Raw genomic sequence first — 22,426 nt, 5'->3', positions numbered from 1 at the left:
ATATACCTCGGTTTCCACCAGTGACAGAAAAAGGAATTACTGAGCTCCTGATACCCCATTAGGGAAGGAAACAACTAGACATCCCGAGTAAAGTCAGCAATTCCCTAAAACCCATCACTGGGACTAGGCCACTACATAGCACAAAAACTAAAAGGGGCCCTCCCCTCCATGACCAATTAAATACAGACTTCTCACTTCTGCCTTTAAGGCTTTTCAAAGGTAGCTTTATTTTCTATATTCTTGTATACAGACACCATTGCCTACCAACTTAGGCAATTTCCTATGCTCTTTTCCATAAATATTCCCTATAATTTGAGCCTTTTTGGTGTAGTTTTCTCTACTAAAATAACCTACTAATCCTCGTAGCTATCAAACTTGTCTCAAATGTCACCTCTTTAAAGGCATGTGATTTTTACTTTGATTCCCAATACTGTTTTATTCGTATCTCTCATAACATATATCCTACCCTTGCCATACTTTTCCCATTTATTGAACTTCTATCCCAAGTCATTCCCTAAAATGCTTCAAGAAACCTACAAAGGTAGATATAAATACTACAAAATAAAATACATTATAAATAGGTGAAAAAACTGAAGCAAAGGACCAAAATTAGTAGGAGACTAATATATGGAGCCTGTTACCTATTATCTTTTTCTTTCATGTACATGTGTGTGTATGTACACATATATGTATGTATAAACATATACTTATTCTTGAATGAATATGCTCTCCTTAAGGATAGAAACAGTGCTGTGTAAACACTTATTAAATTATATCCTTTCAAATACATAGGATATTTTGTAATCTAAGAATTTCAAAATGTCCTTTTAAAATGATATTCCTTTATACGTATATCCACACATATATGAACATATTCTCAAAATTTAAAAAGGCAAGTGAAGTGAAAAAAGGTACCAACATATAAAGGAATAAGTTAGTTTGATGGCACTTTAAATGTCAGTAAAATAATCAAATTACTCACATTTAGTGTCAATGACAGCACTAAGGCTTTTAACATTTCAAATAACTGCGTATGCCATTTCCCTTTTTGTAGAGACATAGGAGTGCTCAGAGGGATAGGAAGAAATAATTCCTCTTCTTTCCACTGCCTGGAAGAGACTGGCAATTGAATATATGAAAAGAAAGCAGGCAAAAGTCTCTATGATCACTAATGTGTTAAGAACCAATCCTAAAATATAAGTCCACATTCACTTGGATTTTTCACTACTAAGTATATTTGGGACACATCTGCTTTGGATTAGACACAAATGAACCCTATGAAAACATTAAATTGCCAAACATCCTACCTGAAGGTTATAACCACTTATCCTTCAGACCTTTAAAACTACAGCTATAGATAGATAATAGCCTTTCTGGGAAATTACGCTATTTTTGTCTGTTTGTTTTTCAAAAGAAAACACGAGAAGAGAAATACATTGTTTTGAGGGAACACAGGCTAGGAAAGTGAATACAGTATTTTTATAAACTGAGAAATCTGCTAACCAAAGGACTTCTGTACTGAACCATTTTATATTGAAAATCACTATTCTTCTAATGTATTTCCTTCATGCATTAACAAATAACAGAAAAAAACATAATTTCCTCACTGACCCGGCCTTTTCTGCTTCCAAGTGTACCCCACTACAATCCAAATTACAGATTTCTTTTATACTAATATAAATTAGCATAAATTGAAGGTGATTTAGTCAACAAGTGTTGAGGGCCAGATCACTCCCCAATTTAATCTTCAGTTACTTCCTATTAAGGCCAACTGTTACATTACCGATGTCCTGAATGTTTTTCTTATTTCTTCCCCTTTTTATTAATACTCTCTTGCCTGAAACGTTCTCCTTCAACCCAAAGCTTTCAAAAAGTCCACTCAAATAACTCTACAACCCTCACCCACCAAAGGTCAATTCTATCCCACCTGTAAACTTTGAATGCAATTTCCTATGTCATTTTCAAGACTAGAGTTCCAGTTGGTCTAAGAAACATTTTGTAGCACCATCTGAGAATTCACTTAGCCTCTCTGAACTTGTTCTTCCATCTATAAACCAAGAGTTGAACAAGATCACAAGATTTCCAGCTCCAAATTTCTGATTTGTTGATTTCATATTTCATGTCATTTAAAAATGTTCTTTAGCTCTTATGTTGTCATATAATTTCTCCAGGTATATGTCATATACACTCCCTGAGGATAAGAACCATGTTTGATTACATCTTGTCAACACCATTACTATGGAATAATTTACATCTAGTACTTACTCAATAAATTGGTATTGAGTAACCGATCATTTGATAGGTTGGTGAAGGGGAAGCATAGAGAATCTAATATAACAGGCAAAGTAATATATCTGCGGAGAACTGAAACTTACTCCTGTATATCAGAATGGCCATGCATATAATGGTAATAGGATGGCAGAATATTTGGCAGTAATGATATCCCTATCCTGGATGGTTGGTGGGGGAGGGGCTCTGCACATGTCAATTCACTTATTCAAGAAATATTTCAAAACATAACCATGAACCAGGCATTATCACATGCAGTGGGTAAAGTCTTTGCTCTCATGGAGGTTATATTCTTGAGTGCAAGAACAAGAGTAGCATCCCCGCTCACACGTCCAAGATCAAAATAAGAGTTTCTGAGGACTGAACAAGATAAGAAATATCTGCAGTTGCCAATGCCTTCCAATACATGAAAGCTGACTGAGAAAACAACGGTCAGAACAGCTCCATTCTGATCACATGCTACAAAGGCCAACAGAGCACAAAGGTTGTGAAAAGCACAAACTCTGGAAGGAAACCAGACTGCCTGGATTTAAATCCCAGCTCCCACTTACTAGCTATGTGACCCTGAATAAGTTCCATAATTATCTTATGCCTCAGTTTCTTCACCTGCAAAATAGGGATAATAATGGTACTTACAACCAATAAGACTGTTCTGAGAATTAAATAAGTTGATTTATGTCAAGTGCTTAAAACAGTGTTGCACGTAAGTACTGTAATTTCCAACTCTCCTACAACTATTACCACTACTCTTACTACTAAATTGTTACAATCTATGAACAAGCTAAAACCAGTACATAATACATAGTAGTAACTCAGTATTTAATCAACAACTAAATAAATGAATCAGAGACTCAGCTTCTTCCTCTGTGAAAACTGAACAAAAGCATCCTATCAACTTTAAGACTGCTAGGACTCAAGGGGATATAATCTATTTCAAAGTACTTTGTTAAAAACACTCACCCCCAAAATCATACAAGAGTAAGGTTTTAATACTATCACCAGCAGAAATGTATCATAGCCATATCACAGCAAAAATTTAGTGCTAGATTATTTAAGTTGTAAGCTTATACCTTCAAAGCATTCCTAACTAGTTAATATGCTGGTTATTACCACGTGAATGCACACTAAGAAAGCCTAATAACCAAAGAAATTAGGTAAGTAGATGAGCTGGCAGGGAATGAAGTCTCATCACAATCAGCAGTTTTATATCAATCCAACTAGAACTTACTCAAAAAAGGAATACTCAGACATGTACCCACGGTATTGTAAGTTCCCCAACCGGAGTGGTGAGTTAATATTACAAAAATAATCTAGGAGACCTGGAAAAATAAGATGCTATCACATCTATCTTAACTATGTGAAGTTCATAGTAACCCTTTACTCTATGGCTGCATGGAAGAGGAAGGACAATACCACCCATACCACGGTAGATCCACACCATGATCTAACCACAGTAAATCTTCTCCCCAGTCAACACCTGCTGATCATTGCACTACATCACATTCCACATCTTCCCTTCTGTTTTTAATTACCCCAGCCTTAAAAGTAAAGACCTCATCTCTTAATGCTGTTTTACTCCCATTTAATACCCATACATAATCAATTAATTTATTGCTAATTCTGATCACTGTCAAACCTTTCTCATCTCCTTTTACATAATCCATTACTTACCTGTTCAATAATAAGTAACCGTAATGACTGTAAGTAATATAGATCAGTTAGGAACTTTAAACGAGTAATTAACTTACTACTTACTAACCTGTTTAATTTTTTTTAAATGTTCTTAATACAAACAGATGACATTTTTATAAGTTCGATGTTTATATTTTCAACAGCTAAAACTGCACCAAAGAGCTTCCAACACAATACTTGGATACTATTTAAGAATCATTATACGCTGAGTAGATGAACCAGTCAGAAGTGGATAAAGAATACTGATAGTCTAACTTTGAAGTAAATCAGTTTTTCTTGGTCTTATTCCAGTTGGAAAACTTTTACTGGCATAAACAAAAGTAAATACAAAATAAGCATAAACATAAAACAAAATGCTTGTGTAAAGCAATAACTAAGCATTGCCTTTTTGGCTCAAAACACAGCAAAAAGTAATCAATTAATTCTGATTCATCTCTATTCAAGGAGGAAACAATGGTATCACATGATCATCCATACAGAACGTATTTACCTTTCAAATATACCATAATAGTGTTTTTAAAAAGTTGTCCTTCTCTTAATGCTAATTTGTTTCATTTATTCATTAAGCAAATTTTTACTAAGCATCCACCTGTTAAGCACTGAAATATACTTTGGATATATAATAGCAAATCAAACATCTCTGTCCATGAAGCTTAAAATCATCACATAATCACATATGCACAGAAAATCATTAAACTGTAATAAACACTATAAATAATCAAGGTACTATTAAAGAGTACTTACAAAAAACCTGAGTTTAGATTGTTATGTCAGAAAAGGCCTATCAAAAAGTGACCGTACACTTACTATGATGAGCACTGAGTAACACACAGAATTGCTAAATCACTATATTGTATACCTGAAACTAACACTGCATGTTACTTGTACTAGAAATAAAAAATTGTATAAAAAAAGTGACAGTTAAACTTTAAGAAAGAATGGAGGGAAGGTGACACAGGGGATGTTCAGGTTGAAGGAACAGTGTGTGCCTAACCCTAGAGGAAGAGTAAGAATGGATGGCAACTTGAGGAACTGAAAGAAGGAAACTGAAAGTCAGGGGGAAAGTGGCAAAATATGCCGGCAAGAAGCAAAAGGAAAAAGTAATTACTTTCAAAGAAATGGGAAGGCTTTAAAGGGTGTTGGGTAAGTGAGTGATCTGAACAGATTTCTATTTTAAGAATATCATTCTGACTACAAGATATAATATTAGACAAACCCAAGAATGTATGCAAGAGGCTAGTGAGGAAGCTACTGCAGTACTTGAAGAGGTAAATATATTACCTTGTTATCTTAAATTTTTTTTTTCAACGTTTTTATTTATTTTTGGGACAGAGAGAGACAGAGCATGCACGGGGGAGGGGCAGAGAGAGAGGGAGACACAGAATCGGAAACAGGCTCCAGGCTCTGAGCCATCAGCCCAGAGCCTGACACGGGGCTCGAACTCACGGACCGCGAGATGGTGACCTGGCTGAAGTCGGACGCTTAACCGACTGTGCCACCCAGGCGCCCCTATCTTGTTATCTTAGACAAGAGTTGTGGCAATGGTGGGGGAAGGGGATAAATTCAGGATATATTTTAAAGGTTATGGTAAGGATGTAGAGGGTGAGGGAAAGGGAGCTATCAAGAATGGCTCTCAAGTTTCTAAAGTGAAGAATTAGTAAGAAGTAATAATTATATTCTTAACAATAGAGAACTGAGGGTTGCTGGAGGGGTGTTAGGTGCGGGGATGGGCTAGATGGGTGATGGCATTAAGGAGAGCACTTGTTGAGATGAGCACTGGGTGTTGTACATAAGTGATGAATCACTAAATTCTACTGCAGAAACCATTATTACACTATATATTAACTAGAATTTAAATAAAAATTTACAACAAGCAAAAAAGAAATAATTATTAAAATGAAGATGACAGAGCAGAAAGAAATTTGAGAAGTTAGGTAATGAAGAAAGAGAGAAGTTTATGATCTGTTGAGAGGCCTATGAGAATACATGCAGAGCTGTTTTATGAAGGCAGATAACTGGATCATTCTAACATGCAATGAGAAGTGTGGGCTAGTGGTGCGCATTCAGAAACGGATAGCATACAGGCGGTATTAAAGCCATACAGCAGATGATTACTCAGGGAAAAGGCACTAAGTGTGAAGAGGACTCAGAAATTCAAAGGAACTCCAACACTGAATCTGAGAGAATAGGTGAATCTGAAAGAGACTGAAAAAAAGTGGCCAGAAAGGTGGGAAGAAACTGTACCAGGGGATCGCTAAAAGCAAAGGAGAATGTTTCAAGAAAGGAAAAACAAGGCTCATCTAAGCGCAATGACACTGAAAATCCAAGTTATGATTTCCAGGTCATACTGGTGAAGAAGAAAGAGTGGAAGGAAGGACACGTAAATATATGTGAGACTAGAAAAAAAAGTCAACCTAGATTCTAAAACTAATTACATAAAGCTCTTTAAAATAATGTAAACATGCTTTAAACTGTTTTCCCCTCATGTAATTTCTTTTAATGAGCCATGAAAGCATACTCTTACCATGACATATTCAATGCTAACACCATGGTGACGCAGCAAAAACCAACCAGCAGAGCTCTAACATTGCAGCATGCTTCTAATATTGCAGCACCACAACGGGTCATGCTTTGCATAGTTTCAAATTTTTAAATTCAACTTCCTATACAAGAAACAAAATCTACTTGTTTTGCAGTTCTACAAAGACTGAATTTAAATTATTAGGAAATTAAAATGGTTTTCCTGAAAAGATAACTTTCACACGATTTTCAAAAAAAACATACTAAAATTAATTCATTTAACACTTGAATGTCTTGCATGCCAGGCACACCAGTGTGATGACTTTAAACACTTTTTTTCTCACCAAGGGCTTATAGGTAAACGTCGGTATGTTCTACGGTAATTCTGTTACTGGTAGTAATACACAAATCAAAGAAGCCTGCCTATTTTCAGGTTTTCAGCCACTCTGATATATTTATGGGCATCTTGTTGGCTTTATTAGAAATACCAGAAGATTTTTAATTAGAAAAATTATTTTTATTATTAGCTGTTTTAGTATTATGTATGTAACCTGAGACAATCCCACCTCTCTAATAAACTAAGTAAGCTTCAGTTTATTCACCAGTAAAACAGAAAAAACTTAACTCACAAGGCTGTTGAATTGGCTTAACATGTTAATAAATATTAACTGAAGCTTATCCTAACATTTCTAATCACTTCTGTGAAGTGAAATACTGCGTTATATACTATTCTTATTTCTACTGGATATAAGCCAAGCAATTCGACTCTTAAAATTTATATACTCTTATAGATCAAATCTTGAAGCAATGACTTTATCAAAATTAGTATCATTTTTTACATTTAATTGTGCAGTATTCTACAGTTAAGACAGGTGCATAATGATAGTAAACACATCTATTTTATACTCCTTTTCTAAAAACACCACTAAAATTCCAAAAAAATGAATTTTTAAGATATAAAGACATAAGCCCATAAAAAATGACAGAACGGGTAAAAAGACAATAGCAACAAAAATTTGGAAGCTGGAAAGCAGATGGTTGAGTGACAAATGACTTAGCAAACACTCAAAAATCAAATCTTTAGCAAACAGTGGAGAAAGCCAAGAACAAACCCAATTTAAACTGTAAAATCCCCAAAAGACTCAGCAATTGGCAGTACCACATACATCCGAAGTGGGATATGGGGGAGAGAGGGAGCTAAAATAAGGAAGACTGTTTAAAAGTCTGTTTAACAAGTAACCAGCCCCACTAATCCCAACTGCCCCCTCACCAATCCCAACAAAAAAACTGAAAATATGTTGTCTGGAAAATATAAAACAAAATATTCCAAGTTTCAAAAAATCAGGTACAGCTGTAGGCAAGAAAACATACTGAAAACAGGGTGATTGAAGAAATAAATATATATATAGGGAAGCTGAGATTCTACCAAGACCTTTTACCCAACTCCCCTCCTATATCCCCCACAACCTGCACCTCCAGGCAAGAAAGAGCCTTCTACAGGACATCTAACCAGCTCAGAGGAAAGGCATGAAGATACTGACATCAAAAGTGCTCCAATCACACAGCCCAGCCTGGTTACCATAAAGTAAAGCTAACAAGTCTCACTGAAGATTTCTAATTAGCATTTTACTCCCCTACTCACACACAACCACCAACCAACTAAGGAAAGGCTATAGGACATGAAAGATAAAGACCAAAACAAATACAAACTAAAAAACAAACCAGGAGGACACAGGTCACACAGGGAGAAGAAATCTTTAAATAAATTAAAAAAAAAAAAAGTAACATTTATATATTCAGACAGCTATGAGAAAGTACTATTGTTATTAGAACAGGATACGATTTAAAAGGGGCAAAGGCAAAAAAACAAAAAGCAAAGGCTCTGGGAAATTAAATATATGGTAATATAGAAAATTTAATAGAAGTAGAGCAAAAAAGAAAATGAGATAGAAAATAGGAAAGAAAATACAAGAAAATCAGAAGTCAAAAAGGTCCATTATCCTAATAAGGAATTTAAGGAAAAAAACAAAAACAAAAACAGAAAATGGAAAGAAATAATCAAGACCTCATTCAAGAAAAAGTCCCAGAATTAAAAGATGTTCCCAGACTAAAAGGGCATACCAAGTACTCAGCAACACTGAGGGTAAAAAGAAACCTACCCAAGGAACCATCACTGTAAAATTTCAACACTGGAACACTGAAAACAGATTCAACCTTAAACGCTTTCAGAGAATTAAAGAATGAGAGAGGGCAAGAGAGAGAAGGGTAAACAAGTCAGAAAAAAAGGAAAAACAAAACATATATATACAGGTCACATACAATATATAAGAAATCAGAATGGCTTCAGACTTCTCAAAAGGAATATGGAAGTTAGAAAGCAATGGAGCAAAATTATAAAATAATACAATTTTACAATGTAGTATTCTTTACCTAACCAAACCACCTTAAGTGTCAGGGTAAACTAAAATCATTTTTTCTTTTAAAGATTTTAGCTTTAAGGAATCTTTGCACCCAACATGGGGTTCAAACTCATAATCCTGAGATCAAGAGTTGTGTGCTCTACCAACTAAACCAGCCAGGCACTCCTTAAAAAAAATTTTTTTTTTTTTTAAGTAATCTCTACCCCAATGTGGGGCTCAAACTCATGACTCTGAAATCAAGAATCTCATGCTCTACTGACTGAGCCAGCCAGACACCCCTAAAACCATTTTAAAACATCAAGTAAGCCAAGAATGAAAATGACAAGGATCACTGCAAAATGAAATCCAAACACAGGAGAAAGTGAAGGGAATCCCACAATGGATGTGTACCAAGGTGTAGAACACAATTAGGTCCAAAATGGAGGTCAGAGGAATATAAGAGACTGCCTAAGGAAGATAAAATTGATAACACCTGATATGTCTGAACATCTCAAGAGACATTTGATGCAATGTTGAATTAGTGATAATTACAGAAAAAACTAAGCCCGGGGTGGGGCAGAGGCATTGAACTTCAGCCAGATCACCCTATGGTAAAACAGTCAATAAGTCACACTGAGACCAGATAAGCTCTTTAGTCTCCTAAAGTGCAAGCAGGTGACCAAGAATTACCAGACCTCTGAGGAAAGGCTCTATCACAAAAGGCAAAGCAAAAATGGGTAGAAAGGCATACAAAAATGGGGGAAACGGAATTTGGAAGAAACAGAAAACTTATCCTAAGTAGTATATAGAAATATATATACTATATATTCTAGTATATTACATGTACTAGGATAGCTGGGATGGGGTGGAAGGAGGTAGGCAAGTGCAGTACATTGTACAGGACATGAAGAGTGATATTTAATAAGAATACTAAATGATCAACAATGATGTAATCATAGCTATTCAGAGGAAAGGGTACTTGGAGGAAGGGGGATCAGCTGAGTAGGTGATAAAGTTAAATTTTCATTTTCTATCCAGAAGTTCAAAAAGCCAAAACACAAGCACAAAGTATTTTATTTAACACACACTATGTAGGGCATGTGAGTTAGACACAGTTCTAAGGGCTTTCCAAATTCATTTCCTATAACAACCCTGAGGTAGGTACTGCTATCCCCATTTATTGAAATGAGCAACATGAGGCATAGAGAGGTTAAGTAGCCCAATGTTACATAAAACTAGGTTCAAACCTAAATAGTCTTATTCCAGAATCTATGCTCCTAACCATCTAGCCATTTACATATCGAGTAGCAATACAAGCATGTTGTTTACAACTAGGAGTTAAACATAACAATCATCTGAAAGAGATAAAAGTGACTGCTTTGGGGAATGGAAACACGGAAAGGAAGGGGGCAGGAAGCTTTTGTTTGTTTTGATAACCATGTAAATTATTTGACTCTTTAAGTTGTGGAGGTACAATCTAAATAAAATTAAAATGTACAATTTAGTACTTTTATTTTATCTAATGCTGCCATCCTCAGAAGTAGGCAAAATGAGTATTACTCCTATTTCATAGATAAGAAAACTTTCATTCCTCTTTAATAAATATTTGAGGGCCTACTATATAACATGCACTGTATTTAAAAAATAGATATCAATTCACCTCAAATAATGAGGTGAAAGAGGTACAAAGTCTTTTTATTCTTTTCTCTTCAATTTATTGCATAACTTATATGATCCTGTATCTCTAACAGCTGTGCTTAAGACAAGGGATAATATAAATTGTAAATTGTGACAGAAAAAAAGAGTAAGGTCTGCTCATTAATTTGTCCAAAAAATATTTAGTTCTTGTCCTTGAGGAACTCAGTGTCTTATGTGGAACATAATTATAATTGAACGTGTGCAGTGCGTTCAATAGAGGAGCACTACAAAGTGTTAAGGAAACATTCCCTGGGTGAAGACACTGCTTCAGAGGGAACATTTCTGAACGGAGTCTTGAAGGATGAACAGAAGTTTGACCAATTTCACACAAGAGGCTGTACTAATAGTTGCAAAACACAAAAGACTACAGACCAGTGTGGAATACCTACACCTCCACTGTGTTATAAAGGTGACTTCATATTAAAGGCTAAAATAAGACATTAAGATTTTTTCAAGGAGCTTTAAAAAAAAAGATACATAATCTTAATGCCTGATCCATGTTTCTAAGTTTTAGTGTTGCCCCGTGATCAACTGAAATCATTTTCCACATGTCTAATAAACATTTTAAATTTCAAAGTGTTAAGAGTATTATTTCAAAAGAAGACTAAAGAACAACCACCTTTCATTTGTCTTACCGCCAAAGTTTCACTGTTAACATGGTTTTTAAGTCATAATATTGAAATTATAATGTACCCCTTTCTCCCATGAGACAGAAATTGGTGACCAAGCCCCAGACAATGCAAGTGACATGGAAGCTATCATGGGAAGAAAAAGTAGAAAGAATTTTTTTTAATCGTTATCACTTTTCTCTTGTAGATAGTCTCAAATTTCCTTCCAAGGGCAAACTTAAATGAAACTTTTCTTTTTCCAAACTTTAGTGATAAAAGAAGTAATTTGCAGTAAAACACCGTAAAGAAAATAATATGCATGTGTTCCTTTTTGACCTTTATAGGTATTTTAGGGGTGAAACATTTTAATTTTTTAGCATTTAAAGGATGCCTCTGAATCAAAAATTTTCTGGTTTTGATGACTTAACTTTGATGTTAACTAACAAAGGATCAAAAACGTAGTAAATTCGAAACAGGTAGCGTCAACTCAACTTACTTTATGCCAGTACTTGATCATACTTCTCAGTATCTCTTTTTGTCCCTTAAATTCCACACCTTTCTACATAATTTGTCCCTAAATGATCTTCATCTCAGTTACTATATGGAAAAATTAATTTTGTACTAAACATCTTAAATTGGGCCTCTATCCCTACAATTAAAAAACCTAACTGTAAGTAGCAACATCTGACTTTAATTGCCTGGAAAAGCAAGTTGTGGAAAGCTCTATCATGCCCTACCACCAGGGGAGAAAAAGGAGAAAGTCATGTCAGTAGACCACAAATGGTAATTAACAAAAATCATGGCAGGTTTCAATTCAAAATGTGTGGTTTTCATTTGTGCATTTCATCTGTCTTTTATTTCTCTGAATTTAGTATCCACATAATATACCTGTTTTTTTAGGGGCTTCACTCGATCATGCCTCTTAGACTCAGAAAACATTAATATTTGGGGTAAATAGTTCTTTAAAATTATGAATATTAGCAATTACAGATAAATATTAGCATATGAAACAAACTTTTATCGATGATTATAATGACTATTAAGGAAACTACCTCCCTAAAAGAGCTCTACCTTTTAAGGACAGTTTCGTACACAAGATACAGATTACATTTGGTTCGGTAACAAGGTTTTAATTATATGATTACTGGAAAAATTACAAAAATCTTAAAAGACAAGATTTTAAAGTATTTCAATTAACCATGCCTTTGCCTTACATCTGTAAAGTAACTTAAAAATGTTTATCATGAAAACCTCACTGCAACATTTGGTCTTTGTTCTTTTTCTAAAACTGTAATTCTTTTGGAATACCCTCAATTTTTCCAAAGTGAAAACCAAAAATACACATTTAGAATATAAATTTCCAATTAGCTTGGTGAAAGTTCAATCACAAAAATCTCCAACTAATACTAAAATAATTAAATATCTTTAGAGCTTATTCAGAGTTCCACAGTTAAAATGAATAGCCTTTGTCATTAACTCCTATGATACTATTTTGATCAAGGTTAGTCACAGACCAGCAAATCTGTGAAAAGAACATTCCTTTAAAATTCAACTTAGTTTAAAGCAATGTAGAATCATTAGAGATTTCACAACTTTTGCAGTCAGCTTCAAAGACACAATTGGAATCAATAGCGTATTTAAAGCATTATTTCCAATTCAAGTAAGAAAACACTAGTGGCTTAATAATGTATTTTGACTATGTTTTTATTCTTTTCTTTTTTTTTTTTTTGGCAACGAAGGGAACAGGTGAAGTAGATTAGCAGGGGAGCAAAGTCTTATGTTCATGCGTCTATAAATTCAACCCTCCAAGACTTTTCCTACTCTTTAAAATGGCTACCACCTTGATCTATACAAAAGAAAAAAAATGTACAGGACACTACTATCAAAGATAAATTTGGTTATTTTGACAGTGTTTACCCTCCTGCCCCCCCCAACATACTTTTTAAGATTCCCATTCCTGTTCTGTTCAGATAAAATGACCATTAAATAAGTACACAAAAGTTGGTTAATTACAGTCTGTGAGGGCAACCTATAAAACCGAGACTAGGTCATCTTTCCTACAATGTCTAAGAAAAGCACGTAACATTATCTTCCACAGACTAAGATCAAACACAGTAGAAGTGAAAAGGATTGCCCAACCTAGCAAAGGAGAAACAACCGTGGGAACCACAACCCCCATTCAAGAGATGCTCATAAGGATTTAGTAATTCAAGTGAATAGATTAAATATTATATGGCTTAGCAAAAATTTTGTTAGTAATCTTTCCAAAAAGCATTTTATAAATAACAAAAGCCATTTGGTGCCCCTAAACCTATACTTAATATTCAATAACTACTGTCAAGTAGTTTACATATTACTTACACCCATTTGCTATCCACTCTGAAACCATTCCATAACACTCTTGCTCTAGGAAACTTACCACAAAAATGCATTTTCACATACAAAAATGGAAAAATATGTAATGCTTTCGACAAATCTTGTGCATCTATACAGCTACTAAATAAATTAACTCTGAATTTGTTGAATGTCTGCAGAAACATGGCATGATCTTACCTCTCATCCTCGCCATCCACCAGGGGTGTCGTCAGCGGTAGCACCTTCAACGGGAAAAGAGAAGCAGGGGCTGCTAGGCTGCTGCTACTCCCATCTGAAACTGCTGACATTCCCCCACTGTCACCACTGATAGTCTGAGGTAAGCCAACTAAGGAGGGTTCCGCTGGGCGCCTGGCATCTTCAATTTGGCTTCCAATTGCCTGAGCTAATGATTGTGCAGTGAACTGAGTAGAACTTAGTGGTATCTGTTGTGCCAAAGGCAGATTTATGTTACTGGCTATCAAGGGAGGTTGACTAACACTTTGAACCAAATTACCATTTTGAGTGGCAGGGGTTTGTGCTATATTCTGTGGTGGAACCAAGTTTGTTGGGGCAGAAGGCATTCCAGAAGGACCAGTTGAACTAACCTGACTTGTAACAGAAATACTACTAGCAGAGGGCAAAGGACTAACTGCAGGCAACGGCTGCGAAACAACTTGAGCTACCGATTCTACTCCTTGTGGCTGGGGAGGCACAGTTAACAAGGTACTCTGGGGTGCAATGACCAATTGTTGAGGAAGGCTTGACGCACTAGTTTGAACTCCCTGATGAATAATCGCAGTTTGAGCAGGTGGAACTATTTGTGAAGATGGAGGAGCACCTTGCTGAATAACCGAAGGTGTGACTTGGGTAGAGGGCTGCTGCACTGCAGTAGGTATGTTTGCTTGTTGACCGATATTTGCAATTTGACTGCCAGTAGGTACAACAGATACTGCTGTTTGAGCCTGGCCAACAGGCTGGCCAGATGCCCCTGCAGGTTGTGCTTGGATTGCTGAGGGCTGCACTGGCAGCTGGATACTCTGTGGCTGAGCCGTAGGAATCACTGTCGCTCCTGCTCCCACTCCTGCAGAACTGGGCTGTCCGGAGGACACTGCTGTTTGAAGAATCGGCTGCTGCGGCACATACTCTGAAGGATTCTGAGCCACAGATTTACCATGGCCTGGGACCATCTGGGTAGAGACAGTCGGCTGCTGTTGTCCATACTGTAACTGTTGGGGTGGTGCTCCTGGAAGGGGAGCTTGCACTGGAGGAACCGTCTGAGAATACGGTAGTTGGGGTTGAGCCAGACTGGAAATGGAAGGCTGCTGACCTAAAGCTGAAGTTACACCAACCACACTAACAGGTGACGGCTGGATACCAGTTGCAGCGCTGATAGTGGCCTGTAGAGGTACTGGCTGAAGACCTTGCTTTTGAGGATAGCTCAGTTCTTGAGACTGTAATTGTACTTGCGTGATCTGTGACTGAGAAATACTCTGTGGAATGCTAACTGCTGAAATACTCTGGGGACCAGTGCTACTGAAATCCATCTGGGGAAGAGCCATACCTTGAAGAGCTGGTTGCTGCTGCTGCACCACCACAGTAGGGGCTCCCATCTCTCCGCTTCCCACACTCTCCGTGTAGTGACTCAGTGTGCTGACACTACTGCTCACTGAACTCCCACTAGTGCTCTCCCTCTCCGAAGTCACTTCTGTCGGGTTCTGTTTTACAGTTTCCACCACTTTATTTATCGCCACACCTTCTGCAGCAGGTACAGCATTTTCTTTTTCATAGAACTCGGTGCAAGTCCATCTGCCTTTTTTAAAGGGCTCAGAACTAGAATCTAACTTCACAACTCTGAACCTTGACGTGTTAACTGTTGGTGGCTGCTGCTGACCCGAAAGGGACCCCGTAGACATCCCTGCAGCTGCACTGGGGGCACTGTTAACAACAGCGGAGGAAGATATAGTACCATTGCCCATGCCACTCAAGATATTCACATTAACACTGCTGCTAACTCCAGGCCCAACACTCACAGTAGCAGCACTAGGAATATTGCTTGCATTTATATTAGCATTACCAAGTATGCTGCTTGTCACACTAGGATTAAAACTACCCACAGCAGTAATGTTGACATTACTCATTGTATTAGTGCCAGTAACAGAACTTATACCTATACTGCCAGTAGTACTTGGAGCACGGATATTAGTCATTACAGATGCAGGTGAGCCACCCGATGATACAGCAGAAGTTGGGGCCGCTGCTAGAACACTGTCAGAGCTTCCAGCTGCAGAGAGTTTTCTGGATACTGGACTGGAGGGCGGCCCTCCAGGAATGGATGTACTGGCCACACCAGCATGGGATGGATGGTGGTGCCCATGGTGTAGGTGGTGCCCATGATGGATGTGATGGTGGTGATGGAGGTGGTGTGGATGAGCATTCCCATTGATCACAACGTTCTGTTGTGGAAGGTGAGGCAAATGAGGCTGCGGAAGGTGGGGCTGGTTGGGAGAGACTGCCCCAGGTGTCTCAGCTTCCTGGAAGTTATTCAGAGTCTCTTCTGAGGAGCTGCGTTCAGGCTCCCCTAAGTCAGTAGCCCTGGAAAGTGACACATCAAGGATCTCGGAAGAAGACAGATCTTCCGTGTGAGACTCATCCAGGTCATCATAGCTCTCGGTGTCCTCTGCGATACTGTTGTTAGAGCTGATGCTGGCGGAGATCTGAGCCGGGGTAACGCTAGTTATCTGGAAGCCACTTTTCTTTTTCATTTGAGTTCCGCCTGGCGCAAGAGGCTGTGCCTGCAGCTGAGCCTGAGACAGGAGGTTCAGGCTTTGTGGAGGCGGAGGCGGTGGTCCCGACGTAGAAGATGCTGCAGGAGGTGGCGGCTGGAGCAGCGACGGAGGCGGAAAATCCTCGGAAGATGTGGCACTACTACCAACGCCGGTACCTGCTGCATTGAGAGCAGAGGCGCTGCCACTACCGCTGCCCCTTCTAGGGAACATTGCCGGGTGCGCCATCTTCCTAGCACTAATGTCTGCAGCGGCCGCGGCCGCCGCGGTGGTGGACTCAGGCGGCTGGTGCATTGTGTCGGGTACCGGGGGGCGGAGGAGGCGAGTGCAATTTCCTTCTGCACCGTAATCTTTGTATTCAAGACGCCGGGGAGGAAAACGGGACCTGACGCTCCGCCCGGCGCGGTTCCTCCTTCTCCTCCTCCTCAGCCGAAGGCGCCGGCCGCTCCTGCCTTCGAGGGCGAGCTTCGGGAAGGGAGGATGAACGAGGGTGAACAGGGCGGCCAGGGACCCGAAGGGGGGACCCCTTCAGTCCTTCACCATTCACTTTCCCCTCTAGTCTCACACCCCCCTTTATATTCCGCTTCACGTGGGGTGCGGGGCAGGAGGGAGGGGAAGACAAGGCAAGGGGGAGACAAGTGGAGGGGGTGGGAAAACCGAGAAATGCCCACCTTCTCCCGACAACTCAAAAGCCACCTCAACCCCTCCTCCCGCCGCGGCCGCGGCGGCGGCGGCCGCTGCAAAACCCTCCCGGTCGCTCTGCACGAAAGCAGCGCGGAGCGAGTGTCGCCTTCCCCTCGCCACCCCCAGCGCCGCCGCCGCCGGCGAGCCCCGAGCTCAGTGTCGCTCAAACCTCCCCTCCCGGCCCCGCTGTCCCCGCTCGGCCCTCCCCCCACGCCCCTCGGACCCTTTCAAACCCCCTGGGCTCGCGGCGGCTGTTCCGTGAGCAAACGCTGGCCGCGGCTGGGGCCGGGGCGGCGAGGCTCGGAGCGGGGCGGCGGCGGGGCGCCCGGTACGGTGAGCCCAGCAACGAGGCGCGGGCGGGCGCGCAGAGACGCCGGGTCCTCGCGGAGCACGGCCGGGGCGCGGCGGCGGCACTGGCAGCGGGAGCCCAGGGACCGCTCCATCACTGGCAGCCATGGAGCCCGAGCATTTTCCTCCCTCAGGGCAGGCGCCTCGGCTCGGCACACGTCCTCGGGGAGGAAGGGGCCGGCGCCCGAGCCTCCCCGGAGGGCGGCGGGATGTGTGCTAGCGCAGAGGGGTGCGAGCTGCTTCTGTCCTCTTCCTCCTCAGCCGGCTCGTCCTCACCCTGCTGCTCCCGCGGCCCGGGCGGGAGGGGGCCGCAGGCAGCGGCGGCTCCTTTCTCGGCGGCGTTGGTGGCCAGACGGGCTGGTGCAAGCGACTGCAGCCGACGCCGTTCAAAGGAACGAGAGGTGGGGTTGGTCGGTGTCGGCAAACGGGGCGGGTGAGTGGGTGGGTGCCGAGGGAGGGCGGCGGGCGGGGAGGGGGCTGTGGTGGTTGTTACTAGTGCTCTTCTCCGGCTCCACCGTATCCCCCAGTCTCTCGCGGCAACGGGAGAGGAGGGACCAGCGCCCGAGCGCAGGAGGAGGAGGAGGGGCGACCGTCGGCGAGAGGAGGCGGCGGCGGTGGTGGCGGGGGGAGGGGGCAAGCAAAGGAGAAGGAGGGAAGATGGCGTCTGCGCATGCGCCCCGGCGCCGCAGACATAAAGCCGGGTCCGGCGAAGAAGGAGGCGGTGGGGCTTCGGGCCTTGCCGAGTGCTGGGTCTCCCGACGGAAATTGCCGAAGACTCGCGGCGGCGCCGACGCCGAGGGTGGTGGGGGTGGGGAATTTCGGCCGGGGGAGCGAATCCGGGTCGGCCAGTGAGTTGCGGCCTGAGTGGGGGGTGGGGCAGGGTGGGGGCGCGCGCAGGTTAGGTGTGTCCGCTCTGTTCTCTCACGCGGCCGGTGCGCGCGCACGCGCGCGCGGGCACGCGGCCGGGGAAGGGGCGCGGTGGGGTGGGGCCCGCGGAGGCTGCTGGAGCCTTGGGTCTCTGGCGTACGCGTCCTGGATGGTGTTCCCCCCGCCCCCCTCCCCGCCTGCGGAATGGGTAATGAGGCTTTTCTCCGCAGCAACAGCATCACGAGTTTCAGTTCCCAGGAGCCCGCCGCCACCGCCACGATACGACATGAGTCAGGCTTTCTTCCTTGGCGCGTGGCGGAGCCCTCCCCCTCGCCGCACCTGGGCTCACCCCCGGCCCGCGTCGCCCGCGCCCTCTAGGCGGAGGCCTCTGTGCCGGGAGCTGCGCGGCTGTCCGCGGAAAGCCGAAGTGTCTTCGAGATAGGTGCTGCCTTTTGTGCAGTGTCGTTGCGGCTGCCATGCGGTGCCCCCCCTCGCCCTTCGACGAGCAGGGAGGGCCAGCCGCCAGCGGGCAGATGTTGCAGCTGTTTGCTGTTAACTACCTAAGTGCCTCCCGGGTAGGCTCTTCGCTAGAGAGGGCGTGCTTGCAGTCCATCCCTACCTGGAGGGAAGAAGCAGCCCAGCCCAGTAAACTAATTGACCTCAACAGGTGGAGCTTATCTCCAGCAGAGATGTCTTTTCGTTTAATTGTCCAGGCTATATAGCCCCCAGAGGTTTGAGTTAAAAGACAAAGTCCTAGTGGTAACACAAGTGCAGTGATGAATGAAGACTACCTTTTAGGGTTGGAAAAGAAAAAGAGCCTACTGTGATTTCAGTTAAAAAAAAAAAAACTGCATGGTCTGAGCATAGTTCTACAAAGCAACGTTAGGTTTGATTGGAGGCAGTTTACTGGAAGTTGCTTCCCTAGCATTACACGTCAAAACATTCTAGCTCTAAACTAGAATGTACTACTAAGCGAGAATGTACTTCTCGCTCAGGAATTAGCAACAAACTGATATGGAAAACCCTAGAGAGTTTTTTTGTTTTTTGTTTTTTTTTACCTAGGCTGTTGAGCGACTAAACTTTTATGGTTAGACTTCTAATTCAGGAAATCTCACAGATTTACAGATCTATAATCCTATTTCAGGAGTTTGTTTAAGCATAAAGAGCTGAATTCTCTTGCAGAGTTTTATAGACCTCTAGTTGTCAATTCAGCGCATTACCTTTAGGATTCTCTAAACTATTTTCTTCATTCCATCCCTCAGTGTCTCCATTCTCTAATATTATTACTGAACAGAAATGCACCCTCAACGTCCTGTGTATATCCTGTATCAAAGCCATGATGTATTGCTGTTATTTCTGTGGTCTCCCTCTCCCCCCCCCCCCCCCCACTCAACCAAAACGGCAGGACTACATTTTTCACCTTAAATTGCTAATGTGGAGCTCTGCACTAGGTACAAAGTAGGTGCTCACAAATACTGAAAATGGTGTGGTAATGAAAATCAAATACATTTGAAGAGATCGTACTTGTCTTATGATATTCATAAATATATGAGTGATTGTATTTTTACATACCCATGGCCATTTGTGTATTTTACAAAAATCATCTTTTTAATACCCTCGACAGCTTTTGTTGCAAGTGAAAAGGATGGTTAATAGGGGCCATCCTTTGTCGAAATGTAAATCTGACATACTATTTCAACAGTTTGTGAATGGAAAAAGAAGCTATCTTAGCCACTTGAACCTGCAATGGAATGTAGATAGGCAAAATGTTTCTTTGGACTAGTGTGAAAGAAAATGCTCTTGATCTCTAAAAATGTTGCATTAGGTCCACCCCAAACAACAGCTCAACACCCCCACTTGGACCCTAAATACCCTCTATGATTGTGCTGATATGGTTAGAAGCAGAAGAAACAAAGTCTTAACCCAAAGTTGACAGAATGAGGTGAGATAATCCTATAAAAGCAGATACTTGTTCTGATAACCAGTAGTAAAGGATATTGTTTAGGGCTGTTTTGATGGAAGGGGAGTAACATTATTTCTTTTAAAAGGCGCTTTTTTGGTGACGCCTGGGTGGCTCAGAAAGTGTCCGACTTCAGCTCAGGTCATAATACAGAGCCTGGAGCCTGCTTCAGGTTCTGTGTCTCCCCCCACCCCCCCCCCCCGCCCCTCCCACACACTCTGTCTCTCAAAAATAAATAAACATTAAAAAAAAATTTTAAGGAGTTTTTTTTTCTTAACTTCCAGGAGAATGTAAGTCATAAGAAAATAGTCTTTTCAAATGTATTTCGTTTTTGTCTGCCATATCACTTTGCAATTCCTGTGTAGGCAGTATCAAGCCTCACTCAGATACAAAGAGCAACTCCACAATTATGGAAACTTGAATTTTAAAAACCTCTATATATCTCTCAGTTGCCAGCATTTCTGTGACCAGGAATACCTGAATACAAGTACATTAAAACAAACAAACACTTGAACAGCCAGGTATTTTCATGTTACCGCCTTTTAATGAAAAAAAGTCTGGACTCTTTTTGCATTGATATTAAATGCCTACTACTATGTGTAATGAAGTCATTAAATCCTTTGAACTCAGTAGAGTTATCCTTTGCCTTTTGAAAGACTGAATTTCCCCTGTTTATATCCTGAAGGTGTAGCTCTGAATTCCTCTCTATTGACTAAAAGATCAGTCTACAGTGCAGTGTTCACTTTGAATCTAGTTGTTGCAACGTTGCAAACTAACGTGTATATTTGGCTGTGTTTAGTGATTTTCCTACCATAAAATAGAAAATTGGCTGAATATTATAACAAGTCACCTGTTTGTGAGAACTGTGAAATAGGTCAGTATTTAAAACCAAGTGATTCTCCAAAAGTAATTCCCTCAAAGAGCAGGAAGGCTGTGAGTGGCAAAGGCATATTAAAGAGAAATGTGTACAGAAAATATGCCACTGTTCCACTAGTAATTCTAGCTAACCAGTGCTTCAATCATGCAATATTACTTACCTGTAACTTTTAAATGTCATCTGGAAAAAAAGTCAAGATGGTAAACAAGTTATAAACATGAAAGTAAGCACGCATGCTCAAGAGCAGGGCGGGGACAGAGAGGGAGAGAGAGAAAGAGAATCCCAAGCAGACTCTACATTCAGCAGGAAGCCTGATGCAGGGGTCGAACCCACCAACCGTGAGATCCTGACCTGAGCAGAAATCAAGAGTCAGACACTTCAACTGAACCACCCAGGTGCCCCTCTCTGGAAGATTTTTCAGATGAGACCAGAAGTAGTATATGCTATTTAACTTTTGTAAATAGCACAAAATGCTTATTTTGAAATTTCTTACTCAAATTTCAGTGAGTACAGTTTAGCTTATAATTGATTAGTTTTTGCAGCATTTGTTAAATTTTCAATGTTTCTGGTTGGGGCGCCTCGGTGGCTCACTTGGTTAAGCATCCGTGTCCTGATTTCAGCTCAGGTCACGATCTCACAGTTGGTGAAATTGAACCCTGAGTCTGGCTCAGCGCTGACAGCGAGGAGCCTGCTTGGAATTTTCTCCCTCTTTCTCTGCCCCTCCCCTGCTCACGTGTTCTCTCTCTCTCTCTCTAAATAAATGAATAAACATTAAAAAAAAAAAAACGTATGTTTCTAGTCAGTGAAACAATTTTATATCCTCAAAGGAGATATGCTTACAAAATAAAAGAAGTTTGAATTCAGAAATTTTAATTTATGATTTAGGGGTCACACGGCTACACATTAGCTCATTTATTTAAAAAAAAATTTTTTTTTTAATGTTTATTTGTTTTTGAGACAGAGAGAGACAAAGCATGAACGGGGGAGGGTCAGAGAGAGGGAGACACAGAATCTGAAACAGGCTCCAGGCTCTGACTGTCAGCACAGAGCCCGATGCAGGGCTTGATGCAGGGCTCGAACTCACGGACCCCGAAATCATTACCTGGGCTGAAGTCGGCCGCTTAACTGACTGAGCCACCCAGGTGCCCCACATTAGCTCATTTAATTCTATCCTTTGAAGGAGAAGTCATTATCATTGTCATTTTGGAAGTGATCACAGAGAGGTTAAATAACTTGTCCAAAGTTTATACCTAAATCTGGGTATTCAGGTCCTCTTAATTTCAGATTCCATGCCTCTGTGTTGAAACATTTTTCTAAAAAAAGCAGTCTGAACTCTAGGGACTAGC

At 41.1% G+C, this 22,426-nt stretch overlaps 2 protein-coding genes across 7 annotated transcripts in view; one reads left to right on the top strand and one right to left on the bottom strand.

Moving 5' to 3' along the window:
• Positions 1-16,638, bottom strand: part of TSC22D1 (TSC22 domain family member 1) — a 131,794-nt gene extending 115,156 nt beyond the window's left edge. For all 6 annotated transcript variants that reach the window (XR_003422132.2, XR_003422131.2, XM_027064878.2 and 3 more), the window contains exon 1: positions 13,760-16,638. Coding sequence is in view for 4 of the 6 variants with exons in the window: in XM_027064878.2 (XP_026920679.2) it covers positions 13,760-16,638 (2,879 nt within the window). In the remaining 2 variants the exon portion in view is untranslated. The remainder of the gene's footprint in view (positions 1-13,759) is intronic.
• LOC128314041 (translation initiation factor IF-2-like) lies at positions 15,955-21,831 on the top strand. Its single transcript, XM_053215198.1, has 3 exons — positions 15,955-16,026; positions 16,174-17,777; positions 18,474-21,831. Exons 1-3 carry the CDS (start codon positions 15,955-15,957, stop codon positions 18,619-18,621), a joined length of 1,824 nt encoding a protein of 607 aa, XP_053071173.1. The 3' UTR covers positions 18,622-21,831.
• Positions 21,832-22,426: the final 595 nt, after the last annotated feature.

The sequence above is a fragment of the Acinonyx jubatus genome, chromosome A1 (assembly GCF_027475565.1).
Source record: "Acinonyx jubatus isolate Ajub_Pintada_27869175 chromosome A1, VMU_Ajub_asm_v1.0, whole genome shotgun sequence".
Lineage (NCBI taxonomy): Eukaryota > Metazoa > Chordata > Mammalia > Carnivora > Felidae > Acinonyx > Acinonyx jubatus.
This window is presented reverse-complemented; position numbering and strand designations above follow the sequence as displayed.